Source organism: Myotis davidii, unplaced genomic scaffold, assembly GCF_000327345.1.
Source record: "Myotis davidii unplaced genomic scaffold, ASM32734v1 scaffold269, whole genome shotgun sequence".
In the NCBI taxonomy this organism is placed as follows: domain Eukaryota; kingdom Metazoa; phylum Chordata; class Mammalia; order Chiroptera; family Vespertilionidae; genus Myotis; species Myotis davidii.
The window spans coordinates 7455833-7467796 of NW_006383008.1; the positions used below are offsets into that span (position 1 = coordinate 7455833).

The following is an 11964-nucleotide window of genomic DNA, read 5'->3' on the forward strand; positions in this document are numbered from 1 at the left end:
TGGAAGACGTCCAGTCTCTCCAATCTAATTAGCATATTACCCTTTTATTAGTATAGATTAAGTGTCTGCTGTCACATTTCCTGAATAAACCAATGCTTAAATACATTATCATTTCTCTAAAATTTCATTTCTTATTTATAATGGCTTTGGTGTTTAAGTCATTGACTAGAGTTGTTCTGTTGTTTTAGAAATATAACTAATCAGCCTACCTGAAATGCAAAGAAAAACATTCAGGAGACTCAAGTTTACCACCTCAAAAGATTAATGTATTTGTGCTATATGCTACATGTAAGCCTATTGAATTATTGGCAAATGCCTCATATATAATGTTGCAGTGAACTAGTAAAGCAGCCTTAATTTCTCCCCATTCTATTAACATTGTTATGTCTTTAGTAACAAAAAGTACAGTAAACACCCATATACCCACTACCTAGAGACTGCAATTAACAGTAAATTATACTTTATCACACATATGCACACCTATCTATTCCTTCCCCAGCTAATTTGAATTTAACACAGTAAGTTTTTGAAAACTGGAATGTTTATAATGCGGTATTCTATTTAGCTAAAAAATGATCAGAAAACGTTGGTTGAATATCTACACTAATAAAAGAGAAAAATGGTAATTGGCATACGACGCTACCCTTTTCATTGGCTAATCAGGGCTATATGCAAATTAACTGCCAACTAAGATTGGCAGTTAACTGCCAACAAGATGGCGGTTAATTTGCATATGTAGGCACAATGCAGGGAGGCAAAAGGGAAAGCAGGAAGAAGTCCCCTGCCACTGACAGTGATCGGAAACCCGTGGGGGAGCTTCAGGCCTGGTCAAGGGGCCGATCCGGTGATTGGTGATCGGAGGGTGATGAGGGTCAACTCCTCTGGCCGAGGCATAAGGCCTGGGTGGGGGGGCGGAGGTGGGTATTGGAGGGATATGATGGTCCTCTTGCCCAGGCCTGAAGCCTTTCATAAATAATTCTGTTTTCTTAGTTTTGAAATTCAGGATCTGGTCTTAAGCACTAGATGATACAGGAATTTAATAGACGTGGATGGCTAGGGAGACTAGACTGAATGCAGTGACTAAGGGCTCTTGGAAGGCTGATAGAAAAGAGTAGTCCAATCTTTGATATTAATCTTTTCATTCTAAAAATTGAGAGTTCTAAATGCCTGGTTATTTGAAAAGTAAGGATAATTTCAAACTTTGGAAGGGATCATTTGAGAGGCTTTATTTTATAGCAAGATAACCCAAATTATAGATCTCTCCAAAGAACCAAAGCCCTCTATGATTCCTTAATGCAAAGCAAAGTGTAATTTTCCTGTTTAATGAGCTTACTGTTAAGAAGGCAATTTTGAGTTCAATTTAAATCAACCATTTGCATGTTGGAAATAAGTCATCAAAATATCTTCTCCCTGCCATTCCCTTCCCAAAATTCTAGACTGCCAAAAACACATTTGTAATTTGGTTTAGACAACTAGTCAGGTTAATCTCTAATCTTAGAATAAAGGGACCATCTGTAATAATTTAGGAGTAGCTATGTATATGGAGGAATTTGGTTAGTATCTATTATCTTTACAACCAGATATTTTTCTGCCACTTGGAAAAATTACTTAACTTTCCTGAATCCTTTCTTACAAATGCATTAAAGTTGTGTGAATGACTAGAAAAATGATGTATTTTTATTAAGAATGTCATTTCATCTTTTAAACTATTGTTATACATTACAGATACATAGTCTCTTTTAATTAAATTGAGTTTGACTATGTAGCCTCCTTTGAGAAATGTGCATCTGATTTTCCATGATTATTGATGTAGGTTGCTTCTGCCAATCCTCCCATTCTGTCCCTTTATATCTACTTTATTCAGAGACTAACACTTCCATAAATTCTTCCTTTAACAAAGGAAACTTTAAATCTGTGTTACAGGTTCTACACTAAAGCACTACTATAAACTCTGCTTAGAAAAGGAATTTTAAGACCTCACCAATGAACCCTTCTCAGTAAATATAACACCTTCTATAAACCTTAAATTGTAATTAATTTGGGGTTTTTTATAATACAAGTTTTAAGTTTGACAAATATAATTCCTGGGTGTTCAAAACATTACTTACACATTTTAGCATATTTAATTTAGAACTCCAAGAAAATTACAAAAGATATGAAAAGTGATCTGAAAACTGTCAGAGATTAATTGAAGACAGTCTCATCCAAGAGATTTAAAGGGTTTAATTTAAGCGTAAAATATTTTCTAAGCTCTTAAAAAACAAAACTTCGTCCACCCCATACCTTCAGAGAATGCTATCTAAAATTTTCAAGAAAGCTTCAAAAATTAGCTTTTTTATGTTTGTAAGTAGCATTCTGGAAAATGTACTCAAATTTCCTTTCAGATGTAAAAACAAGTAGTTTCTGAATTACATAATATGTGCTTACACAATTCTGCATCAGACATTCTCTTTCCCCATTTGAAAACTTGTATTTGGAAGTTTTTGAAAGATTTATATATTCAGGAGTAAGAAATGAAGTACAAAAAACTTGGAGTTAGCTCAGGAATCAGATGCTCAGCAAGGCAGACCTGTGACCTATATTTTAAAATATATTTAGCTCAGCAATGCCCTTCAGAATTTTTAATATATATAGGAGGATGAGACTATCAGCCTTTCATATCCAAGTATAAGAATGTTTGATTCCTTCAACCTGAAGCACCTATCAATTGCACAGAGGACATGGAAGTTGGAGGGCTTCCCGCCCTCTAAATAAAGGATAATGTATTCAGCAATGTGATGGGAGGGTAATTAGGAGAAGGGAGAGGTTCAAAAAACAATTATAAATGACTAGAGCAGGGGTCCTCAAACTACAGCGAGGCCCGCCGAAAACATTTATCCGGCCTACTGGGTGTTTTTGCCGCCGCTGCCTGTTGCTTAGCAGCCAACTCGTCCCGGCCCAGTGCCCCTGTGTGGAATGTGCGCCGCACTATCCGACCCTTGTCTCTCAACTCCTCCTCTCAGTCTCAGGTGTGATCGGACAAGTCACGAGCTTGCCTGTGCAGAGCCTGCTGCTGCCTGAGGACCGAGGTAAGAACCAAAATAAGATATGTGCAGTGTGCCTAGGAATTTGTTCATAGTTTTTTTTTTAAAACTATAGTCTGGCCCTCCAACAGTCTGAGGGACAGTGAACTGCCCCCCTGTTTAAAAAGTTTGAGGACCCCTGGACTAGAGGCCCAATGAACGAAATTACTTCCTCCCCCCCCCCCCCTTCCCGGCTGCTGGCACCGGCTTCCCTCCAGCCACTTGCAGGCACCTGGGACCCAGGCTTCCCTCACAGCCCCGGCTTTGTCTGGTCTAATTAGCATATTATGCTTTTATTATTATAGTTTTACCAACTTTCAAATCTTGGACTAAGAAAACCTCTATTCTTCCTTTTCACCAATTCTGGGCCCCTACTATCAGAATTCAGAACTTAAATTAGAATTGTCCACTAACAGACTTTTACAGGTAGGCAGAGAACCAACCACCACTGGTGAACATAACACTGTTTCAGAAGAAATACTTTCTAATTCAACAACTAATTTACTATCACAGATGACATTGTGAGTCTATAGGAAGCAGGAAGACTGGGTCAAGAGCACTGGTAAATGTGTCAAACCTTATGAAGGGAAAAACAAAAGCACGTAGGAAAACAAAATATTTCTGTTCCATTTTCATGTTCTAATTAACAAAGGTCTATCTCTGGCCTAACCTATCTTCTATCTGCTTGCCATGTCTTTCCAAGTGGATATCCTGCGTTCACCTCAAAAGTTCAACATGCAAATCAAAATTATCTTCCTTTATAATTATGACCCTGTTCCAGGGTTCCCTAATTGCTAGTTTTATCTTAACTGCTTGATTTAAAAACTTTTTTCTTACCCTCCATTCAGTTGCTCAGTTCTTAATTCTACCTCCAAAACATCTCCCAAAGTCCATGCCCGTTTCCTCTGATGTCATTTAGGCTCTTTTCTCTTTCGAACTACTGAAATATCTTCAAGTGGTTGTCTTGTCTTAAGCTTTCCTTTTCCAAGCAATTTATACAAAAGTAGGTTTACAATTGTTTGTGTGGAAAATAATACAGTAATCATTGATTCATGCACTCACAAATGTAAACCTACTTTTGCCCTGCCCTGGGACCCAGGCTTCCCTCACAGCCCCGGCTTTGTCTGGTCTAATTAGCATATTATGCTTTTATTATTATAGTTTTACCAAATTTCAAATCTTGGACTAAGAAAACCTCTTATCCCTGTCTTTTCACTAGTTTCCTTTTGAAGCAGGAATCTCATTCCCTTGTTCAAACCTTTGATGGCTATACCATGGTTACAGAATAAAGTTGAAACTCTTTAACATGACATTCAAGGCCCTCCATGTTATTATCCTCACACCTTTCAATACATTGAACCTTCCTTCCTTGCAGTTCTCGAACTAACTAGTCTACATCTTTTCACACAACTGTCTGCTCAGACTTTTTCCTCTTGACAATTTTCCTGTTCTTTTCATGTCCGATACTGCTGAATGTTTTAAGGTCCAAGTCAATGGTACTTCTAAGGTGTCAGATTCCCAACTAGACAACGCTTAACCAGAATTAGTCATTACCTTCTGGGAGAAAAAAATTACTTTTGATTTACCTCTTCAGGCATTTTGTTGTGGATAAGGGGGATACAGCCTGTCCTTTACTTAGCCTACTCACCTATACTGTTGGTCAGCAAACTGTGGCTCGCGAGCCACATGCGGCTCTTTGGCCCCTTGAGTGTGGCTCTTCCACAAAATAGCACATGCGGGCGCACACGTACAGTGCGATTGAAACTTCGTGGCCCATGCGCAGAAGTCGGGATTTTGTGGAAGAGCCACACTCAAGGGACCAAAGAGCTGCATGTGGCTCGCGAGCCGCAGTTTGCCGACCACTGTTCTAGACTGAAGTGCCACTTCATATAACCATTTTCTCTACTCACATACTCGACTTACAAACCTTTCACCTCTTACAAGCCCCCTTTCAGGCCACTACAATTTAGGTCTGAAGCTCATGACTGCAAACGCAATGTTTGCTTTACACCCACAAAAAACCCCCAATATAATCATAGAAATGTTGGAAAAAATTCTATCAGAGACTTCAATGGGAGAAAAATAAAGGTGGCTGAATAATAACTGGGTTGCACTATGGTTCGAATTTATATTGAAACCTAACCCCAAGGTGATGATTACTAGGAAGTGAAACGTTTGGGAAGTGATTAGAACATGAGCAAAACCCTCATGCATGGCCTTAGTGCCCTAAAAAATTAGTCCCCCAAAAGCTCCCTCACCCTTCTGCCATGTAAGGATGCAATGAAAAGACACCATTTAAGTGAGTTCTCACCAGACTCCAAATCAGCTCAAATTCCCTGTCTAAAGAACTGTGAGAAACAAATGTATATAAGCTACCCAGTCTCTAGTATTTAGTGACAGCAGCTAGAAGGGACTAAGGCTGCTAAATAGTATTTTACTGTAACACCAAAACTATTCAACTTTTAATATTTTTCACTAAACATTATCTGAAGCCTAATTCGTTTTGTTCACTCTTCAAACTATAAAATCTATTACTTTACTACAGGCCCGGTTGCAGTCCGGGACCCCTTGGGTGATGTCCACCTGCTCCTTAGCTCTGCTGCAAAGGCAGGAGAGGCTCCAGCCATCGCTGCTGCACTCGCCAGCTGTGAGCCTGGCTTCTGGCCGAGCAGCACTTTGCGCACTGACCACCAAGAAGTAGCTCCTGCTTTGAGGTCTGCCCCCTGGTGGTCAGTGCACATCATAGCTACTGGTCGTTCTGGTCATTCCACTGTAAAGGTCACTTAGGCTCTTATTACATAGACTAGAGGCCCAGTGCTCAAAAATTTGTGCACTTGGGCGGGGGTGGGGGGAGGTCCCTCAGCCTGGCCTGTGCCCTCTCACAGTCTGGGACCCCTCGGGGGATGACCACCTGCTGGCTTAGGCCTGCTCCCCAGAGGATTGGGCATGAGCTGGCAATCAAACATCCCTCTGGCAGCCCGGCCGCCCTCGGGGGCTTTCCACTTGCCAGCGGGGAGCAGCCCTAAGCTGCAGCCGGACATCCTTAGCACTGCTGAGGAGGCAGGAGAGGCTCCCACCACCACTACTGTACTGGCGGCCATCAGCCTGGCTTGTGGCTAAGCAGAGCTCCCCATGTGAGAGCGCACTGACCACCAGAGGGCAGCTCCTGCATTGAGCATCTGACCCCTGATGGTCAGAGTGTGTCATAGTGACCAGTCATTTCCAGTCTTTCTGCTGTTAGGGTCAGTTTGCATATCACCCTTTTACTATATAGGATAGAGGCCTGGTGCATGGGTGGGGGCCAGTTGGTTTGCCCTGAAGGGTGTCCCGGCTCAGGGTGGGGGTCCCCACTGGGGTGCCTGGCCAGTGTGGCTGAGGGGCTGAGAGTTTTCAGGCTGGCCAAGCCCACTGGCAGCTGAAGCTCCCAGGCTCTTTTTTTTAATTATTATTCTGGGATTTATTTACCTTCTATAATTGAAACATTGTGACCATCACTGGTGTTCCCAGCTCTGAGGCCGCGGCTGGCTAAATGCAGGTATCTGGGGTTTGTTTAGCTCAGGGGTTCTCAAACTGCTACCTGCGGGCCACATCCGGCTCGCCAGGTGTTTTTGCCGCCACTGTGTGCATAGGAATTTGTTCATAGTTTTTTTTTTAAACTATAGTCCAGCCCTCCAACGGTCTGAGGGACAGTGAACTGGCCTCCTGTTTAAAAAGTTTGAGGACCCCTGGTTTAGCTTCTATAATTGAAACTTAGCTGCTTTCAGAGCTCAGAGCCGGGCCGTGGCAGGCGGGGAACCTTGGCTTCCTCCATCACTGGAGCAAGCAAGCCTCCTGTTTCGCTTCAGCTGCATGGCTGCCGTCCGCCACCTTTGTTGGTGGTTAATTTGCATATCTCGCTGATTAGCCAATGGGAAGTGTAGCGGAGGTATAATTTCAATCTTTGTCTATTATTAGATAGGATAATACCTATTTCCTTATGTCATGCCTTCAAGAATTTTAGTCATTCTTTTTACCAGTTAACACTTCCCTTGGAAAGTCTTTTTACAAGGCTGAAAGCTCACCTACTAGAAAATAATTTTGACGAGGATGTGGAGAAAAGGGAACCCTAGTACACTGCTGGTGGGAATGCAGACTGGTGCAGCCACTGTGGAGAACAGTATGGAGTTTCCTCAAAAAATTAAAAATGGAACTCCCACTTGATCCAGTGATTCCACTTCTAGGAATATACCCGAAGAAATCAGAAACAGCAATCAGAAAGAATATGTGCACCCCTATGGTCATAGCAGCACAATTTAAAATAGCTAAGATTTGGAAACAACCCAAGTGCCCATCAACAGGTGGGTGGGTACAAAAGGCTGTGGTACATTTACACAATGGAATACTATGCAGCTGTAATAAAGGAAGCACTCTTACCATTTGCAACAGCATGGGTGGACCTAGAGAGTATTATGCTAAGTGAAATAAGCCAGTCAGAGAAAGAAGTATTTCACTCATATGTATAATCTAATGAACAAAATAAACTGATGAACAAAAACAGATCCAGAAACATAGAAGCATTGAACAGACTGTCAAACCTCAGAAGGAAGGCCGGGGAGGGTGGCAGATAGGGAAGAGATCAACTAAAGAACTTGTATGCACATATACATAACCATGGTCATTGACAATAGGGTGAAGGCCTGGGGTGGGCTAGAAGTCAATGGGGTTAGAAGGGAAACACATGCAATACTTTCAACAATAAAGATTTTTTAAAAAGAGTATCTTTCTTCTCTAAATGCATTTTTAAAGCCAGCTATATATAGCTATGTATGTGTGTGTGACACACACATAATGAAGTATAGCTTTCTCTACATACATAAAAGAATAAAGCCAGCCCTAGCTGGTTTTTGGCTCAGTGGATAGAGCACCCGCCCGCAGACTGAAAGGTCCCAGGTTCTATTCATAAAGGAAATGTATCTCAGCTGCAGACTCAATCCTGGCCCTGGTTGGGGCATGTGTGGAAGGCAACCAATTAATTGGCAAGTGTCTCACATCCATGTTTCTCTCACATTGACGTTTCTCTCTGTGTCTCTCTCCCTTCCACTCTCTAAAAATCAATGGAAAAATACCCTCAGGTAATTAACCAAAAAACCCAAAACAAAAAACAAAGCCAGTGCTAAAGAATAATGGTTGGCTGAATTACGTATGAGCTGCATCTACAAGACAGCAAATTATTAATTCTGATTATGTGGCAGCTGTAACACGTTATACTCGCTCACTACTCAAGTCAATAATGATCCTAAGTTAAGATGCCCACACCACTACCAACCTTTGTACAGCCATAAAGTTAAGTGAATTCCTCCTCTCCCATGTGAACCAAATGGCACAGGAGGGTAAGACCTAAGACTCTGCAGGCCATGTGAGCATCCTTTGTTGGTTTTGCATAGTCTGAGGGTAAAATGTAAACCATAGAACCCTTTTATTTTTTCTAGTAAGGAGGGTAGCACCTTTATTCTACCTTATAGAATCTATATACCCTCTTAACACCTTTTTCCTTTTCATGTCTAAATATTGCCCATTCAAAAAAAATTCCTTTTTGAGATAAACTAGTTTTTTGTAACTAAAAACTACATACTACGAAGTAAAAGAACAGTTTAAATTTTAACAAAAATACGTTAGCTGCCATATTTATCTTCAAGCAAGCTTCAGAATCCAAATCTGCATCTATTATTTTAACATCAATTATGCTTGCTTTGGTTCAAGTACCACCATTCATTACCAATATAAATCCAGCAAACCAAACAATTGTCATTTCTTTCACTAAAAATGTATGGTATGGTCAAGTGAAATAGTACTTTATGAAACAGTTCATATATAAATATATTCTAAGTTATCAACTAATCAGCTTTACTTTTGACCACAACCATTTCTATTTGTAAAATGGGGAATTCCTTCCCTAAGAGGTATTATTATGGAACCCTCTAAATTCCAGATGGAGGATGGATAATTAATATAAAGTTAAACACATTTAGCCAGTAAAGTGAAAGTGAAAATCCACCTCCTAGTCACACAAACATGAAAAACAGGCACACACAAAGAGTCAAGACTATAAAGGGGGGGGAAGGGGCCAAATTATTATTTTAGAATTTGATTACAACCGATTTTGTTGGCATTAAAATTAAGAGATATTTTAAATTTGGATATGAATATAAACCAAAAACCAGAAATTAAGATTAGTAAACGTGAGTAGTTTTCCAGTAATTACAGATTAGAAGGCAGAAATCAATTTAGAGAAACAGACAAACTCATGTTTACAATGATTGTGCCACAGATTTAAATTTCAGTAGTGCATTAGTAAACTGTTCACATTTAGATCTTCACCTTGAGATTCGACAGCTGTTTCTTGAAAAATCTCTCAGTACCTTGTGCAAATAAATTGGTCTTCCATGTGCCTTAGCACACTTAAAATTTTCTCCATTGTATATATATATATATACAAAACACCTACCATTTGGGCAGGGCAAAATACATATACTTTCATAACAAAACTATAATGTACCTCTGAAGTATCAATATACACATAATACATGGTATACAGTATTTACAAATATAAAACATAATACAAGCTGTTTGTAATTTTTTAAAACCCATCTTTTGCCCTCCTAGGTTATAACAAGGCAAATTTCCATTTCTGTACCAATTTTCTTTTCAAGAATTCAGGGATTTTGGGAAAAACTATGTTTTACATACATACTGAAATCCGAGATCTAAGTTTGAACTTTTAGGAGAGTTTTTAAGTGTACTGCCATCAATTCCCTATTTTGGTTGGAATTTTCAATAGTGCTTCCCATCCAGTGACTAGGCGGTTTTGGAAGAACACTAGGAGAAGGTGGATCACTAAACTTTGCCCCAGCATAATTTTCCTTTTGGCTCATTTCAGTTAGAAATGCCGATTTCTTCAAATGCTTTTTTTTAATGTTCTCAGTGTTTTTAAAAGGCTTTTTTTCCTGCTTCTGAATTATATCAGACGAAACAGAATCCTGCCAAAAGTTATTTTCATTTCTTTTTGCAGAGGTGATCTTGGTTAGTGGTAAGTTATATTTGCTTTTCTGTCTGTTTATCTTTGGTTGTTCACACAAGTGCATACCATGAACAAGCTGCCCGTGGGGAGTGGTAATTTTCTCCGATTTTCCCATGTTTGATTTTAAAACCTATAAAGACAAGGAACATAAAAGTGAATATAGTCTCATGATAAAAACCAGTCACAAGCCTCTTATTATATATTTAATATATACTTAAATAGTTACATATTTAGTTACATTGAACTTTTAGTTCACTGTCTTGGTTAAAACCATATGTTTGCTGCATTTATCACTGATGTCCAAACATGCACATATTTGTTTGTATACCACTAAAAATATAGTTGATCACCACTGTTACCAATATGCAATGTATAAGCCAGTTCTAAAATGTCAAAGTAAAAAACCCAAAGTAACCCCCAGTCCACCTTTCTGTAACTGTAAGGAAGAGTAATGCCAACCTGTTTCTGACAAAGGTCAGTGTTTTTACAATAGGATGTTGCCAAGAAAAATTTTCTAATGCTTTCATTTTGGTTGGTTGAGAGTCTGTTTAAAAATAAAAACTATGTTAATAGGTATACTATTTACCTTTAAGACAGGTACTATCAAAAGCTAATTCAGAATAAATAAAAATTTTATTAGCAGAAGTCAGATTTTAGGCGAGGAAGTGTTTTGATAATGGTTATTAAGTATCCAGAAAAACTATCTCCTAGCTTCTGAAAACAACATTTTTCAGATATTTAAATACTAAAATAAAAACTCAAATACTAAAATAATACCACTATCATCTTTTCCAGGTATAGCAAATCAGAAAAAGTTTTCTGCCAGTCCCCTACACTTTCTGGGTTCACAGCTGCTCCAAAAACGCTGCCCCACTAATTCTATTTTCTTAACTCAAGTGATCCTTCTAGGAAAGTATGGCTGGATGGAAAGTATAAAGTAATCCATTAATCACATTGCCCTTGCAACACTTGAAAGATGGTAGGGAAGCAGGACACAGATACCGAAAGAAATGGTTAACATATTCCATGTCATAAGGGAAGCTGCTAATGGAGTCCCTAGTTTAATATCATTCTGGAAGAGAAAGGGTCTTACTGACCTGGAATCAAATCACAAAAACTCGCTACATTATCACTAATATTTCAGAACAGCCATCGGATTTTAAAACTTGAAAGCAATCTAGAATAATTTAAGGAATTGGCGCCAACAAATTTAATTTTTCCAAGGGCACCGCTAGATAAGCTGCAAATCTCTCAGCGCAACAGCCTTTCAACAAATGGCAGTAACTTGTTTTCATTTTATTATGGTAAAAAGTTTGAAACGGAGTCAATAAAACGTTTTACTTTGATATAAAGGTGAATTTCAAGTCATTTTAACGATTTAATCCCACTGAGGTTTTTAATCAACTTTATAGCAGTCCAGGGGCATGACAATTGGGCAGCATAACGTCTGCCCAATGGTTAAGTCTTCGTCCGAGAATTTCGGTTTGGATACAGTAAACCACCTTCCACGAAGTCCCGTACAGCACACGGCAGACATCGCTAAACTCCGTTCATCGGATACACTAGCACACAAAATACATCGTTCCAAAGCGGCAAGAGGAACTGTGCCGCCGCGGCAGTCAACTCTGGGAAGTTAAAAAGCACAGCTAAGTAGGGCGGCCCCGCGAGGGGCAGGGCCCCAGTTGGATGGGCGCCCTCACGGCTCAGCAGAGAGCGAGCCCCAGGGACTCGAGCCAGCGCGGCACATCCCCAATGGCGCACCCGGGCGGCGTGAGTATGCGCGCCCGGCGCCGGCGGACCGGTGCCGGAGGTCCCCACCCCCGGGAAAACAAGAAAGCGGGCCCT

General features: G+C 40.0%; 1 protein-coding gene across 1 annotated transcript in view; it reads right to left on the minus strand.

The window, feature by feature from the left end:
* Nucleotides 1-9149: 9149 nt before the first annotated feature.
* Nucleotides 9150-11964, minus strand: part of PNRC1 (proline rich nuclear receptor coactivator 1) — a gene marked incomplete at its 5' end in the record, with an annotated part of 3524 nt that continues 709 nt past the window's right edge. The window contains 3 exons of the mRNA XM_015557678.1: nucleotides 9150-10249; nucleotides 10579-10680; nucleotides 11525-11681. Coding sequence (XP_015413164.1) covers nucleotides 9806-10249; nucleotides 10579-10680; nucleotides 11525-11681 — 703 coding nt within the window. The remainder of the gene's footprint in view (nucleotides 10250-10578; nucleotides 10681-11524; nucleotides 11682-11964) is intronic.